The 2,889-nt window shown below is 51.2% G+C and overlaps 1 protein-coding gene across 1 annotated transcript; it reads right to left on the reverse strand.

Annotated features, from left to right (window-relative positions):
• Positions 1 to 258: 258 nt before the first annotated feature.
• Positions 259 to 2,889, reverse strand: C8Q71DRAFT_795793 (cytochrome P450; the record flags this gene model as incomplete). Its single annotated transcript, XM_047925630.1, has 13 exons — positions 259 to 298; positions 572 to 736; positions 796 to 915; positions 973 to 1,059; positions 1,119 to 1,412; positions 1,524 to 1,732; positions 1,783 to 1,928; positions 1,997 to 2,084; positions 2,165 to 2,230; positions 2,358 to 2,377; positions 2,434 to 2,451; positions 2,507 to 2,621; positions 2,677 to 2,889. The coding sequence occupies 13 exons, from the start codon at positions 2,887 to 2,889 to the stop codon at positions 259 to 261; spliced, it is 1,581 nt and encodes a 526-aa protein (XP_047780176.1).

A 2,889-nucleotide genomic window follows, 5' to 3' on the forward strand; every position in this document is an offset into this window, starting at 1 on the left:
AAGACTGCGAGCGGCGAGGAAGAAAGCGAGGATGCGGGGCCAGTCGAGGTATGGGTCCAGTTTGGTGACTGCAAGCTGTTTGCGGATGGCATGCGCCGGCTCGTGGAGGCGTTATGCGTGGAGGGTGTGCATGTGCGGAGCGACGAGGGGTGGGCTCCATGCGGTGATTCGCCCAGTCGGTGAGGCTTGTGTGGGCGGGGTAATTATTCGTCGGGATGCAGACCCACGGCATGCTTGCAGCTGGGCATTGTACATACGTCACTGAATGTAATGACTATCCTCTAATAAAATATGTCTGCTATATGGGTGTATTGTATGTATTGTGGATGACAGAAGTGACAAATGCAACAACGAGTGGATGGAATATGTCAGTAAAATGGGCATAGTACTCTATGAATGCTTGACAATTACTGAGTATTAGCTCGTAATTCACAATGGAAGAGGTTGGACTAGCTAATGTCACCGTATATCAAAATCGTAGGAATGCACAACATTACCTGCTATTACCGCATGTGACTCGGTATTACTGGGTATTACTGGGCATTCACAGGGGAAGTTTTTCCTGATGCACGTCCTTTGGTAGGGTTTCAACAGCATCGGGAGCTGGCTGCCTTTGTCCATAGCACTGCGAAGGATCGGCCGCTGAACGGACGCATTCTGCCTCGTCACGTCCTCTTTGGGAACGGCCAGCTCGAATTCGAAAGCGCGGATGAGGGTGAAGATCAGCGCTTTCATCCTGGGGATGCGGCACACGTCATGAATAGTATGGCCGTCTCGATGGAACGACGAACTCACTCCACGAGAGAGAAACGATAGCCTATGCAGGATCGCGGACCTCCGAGGAAGGTCATCATGTTCGCCCACGTCCCGGGAACTCGCTGGGCTGTTTCAGGCACCTTGTCCCAACGCTCTGGCCTGCAGATAATTCCGTCAATCCCCAGATTGTGATTGTCCCCAAACAACTGCACGTACTTGAATTCCAGGGCATCTTCTCCCCATATGGCCTTTGAGCGATTCACGGCCATTATCGGGATCTGGACCATGGTTCCCTTATCAATTCTAGGCAAGAAAAGTATCAGTTCAACTAGCACCGATCCGCAAGAACGTGGGTAACGTACTTCACATGGTCGTGAACCTTCCCGCGCACGTCGACGTACGGTTTGCTGAGCGGAATGATATCATCCTTGACTGTCTCCCTCACAGTGTTGTTCAGTGGCGGGTGGAGACGGAGTGTTTCGCGAACAACAGCTTCGAGGTACGGGAGCTCGTTGAGTTCGTCCATAGTCGGATCGTCGGTCGCCAGAGCGAGGCATTCCTCGCGTAGCCTCCTTTGCATGTCGGGCTCAATGCTGAGAGCGTAGAGTGCCCAGGCGGTTGCGCTGCTCGTGGTCTCATGACCCGCAACCAGAAAACTACGACTCTTCGTATCACTGAAGCACAGTGAGTGCTGAACTTGACTCACGTAGGCACCTCTTCCGTTCGATGAGCTTCCATATTCGATGACATGTACTTTCGGCATTGACTCACGCGCTATGACATCTTCGTCAGACATCCTTTGGCTCTCCGGAAGGTTGAGGTCTATATTGGCCTCGATGAGGAGCGTGAGCAGATCGCGTTGATGAACTTCGCCTTGCTTGTGTGTCGCTGCATCTTTCTTCTCATGTACAAGGCGCGTGGATATTCTACGCATGATGCTGTGAGCCTTTCGGACTTCCTTCGTCTCTGGCATCGGCTACACGATACGGTCAGACAGGTAAATCACATCAGGGTAAATCGAATCACCAAGTATCGCAGCGGGGGGAACAGAACCCGAAGGAGTTTGAAGAAGGAAGCACTGGAAGAACCGTAACCGAAAATGACGCTAAACGCCTCGTTGAGTTCGTTCTTCTGTCCATCCAAGCTGAGGGAGTCAAAATCATAGTTGAACCCTTGTGGACATTTCGTTAACAGCAAAACATAGGTGAGACCTCAATGTTCTATCTTGACGTAGACTCACCGGCGAGTCCTATGACGTCTAAGGTCGCCTTGGACAGTCCGTCTAAGACGTCGATGGGTGCCATCTCTCTATCTCTTGCAACACTTATCTGCCAGAATCGTGCAAGCTGAAATGCGAACCGTCATGAAAGCCATATTATAATGGACGGAACGCTGGCATCATACGCACCTCGTTTGCTTTCTGCACGAATATTCCCGTCAACTCTCTGACGTGAGCAGGGCCGAAGGCAGGATTCTATGCAATGTTCTCCATCACGTCATCCGTATCAAAACACAAGTTCGGGCCTACCATAAGCCTTCGCTGATCAAACAACTGACTGAGTCCTGCATATCTTCGGCCTAAGACGAGCGAGAAAACTGACCTGTTGTCGATGACGTTCGCCTGAAATACCAGACCAGTCAAATTCAGCCATCCTTAGATAGATGAACGAAGCATACCTTCAGCCAGTAACAAGCCTGTCATGGTCACTACGTTAGATGGGTAGAGGCGGACTGACTGACAAATGCCTACCTTCACCGACGAATTCTGAAATACCTAAGCGAGCGAGTTCTGGTCTATGGTAAGTAGTAGTGTTGTTCAGTATATGATGCAACGCTCTCGTGTCGACCGTGCAGAGTGCATCAGCCTGCAATGTGCAGTCAGTGACGGGACAGCTTACTATGCAGCAGAAGAGGACATACATTGAGCAAGCCTTTGAATTTGAACGTGTCGCCATAGTGTTCCAGCCATTTTGACGATGCATGGAGCTGCCTGAGGTTTCCGAGAAGCCAGCTGCGAGATGTCGGGCCGGGTAAGTGGCGTAGACTAGAGGTCGGCCTCAGGACGAGCGTGATCAATCTCCACTTCGCGTATGCAGCAATGGCTACCGCAAGGTATACAAGTTTGGCGTCCAT

This window comes from Rhodofomes roseus, assembly GCF_022264815.1.
Source record: "Rhodofomes roseus strain CIRM-BRFM 1785 chromosome Unknown C8Q71scaffold_7, whole genome shotgun sequence".
Classification (NCBI taxonomy): domain Eukaryota; kingdom Fungi; phylum Basidiomycota; class Agaricomycetes; order Polyporales; family Fomitopsidaceae; genus Rhodofomes; species Rhodofomes roseus.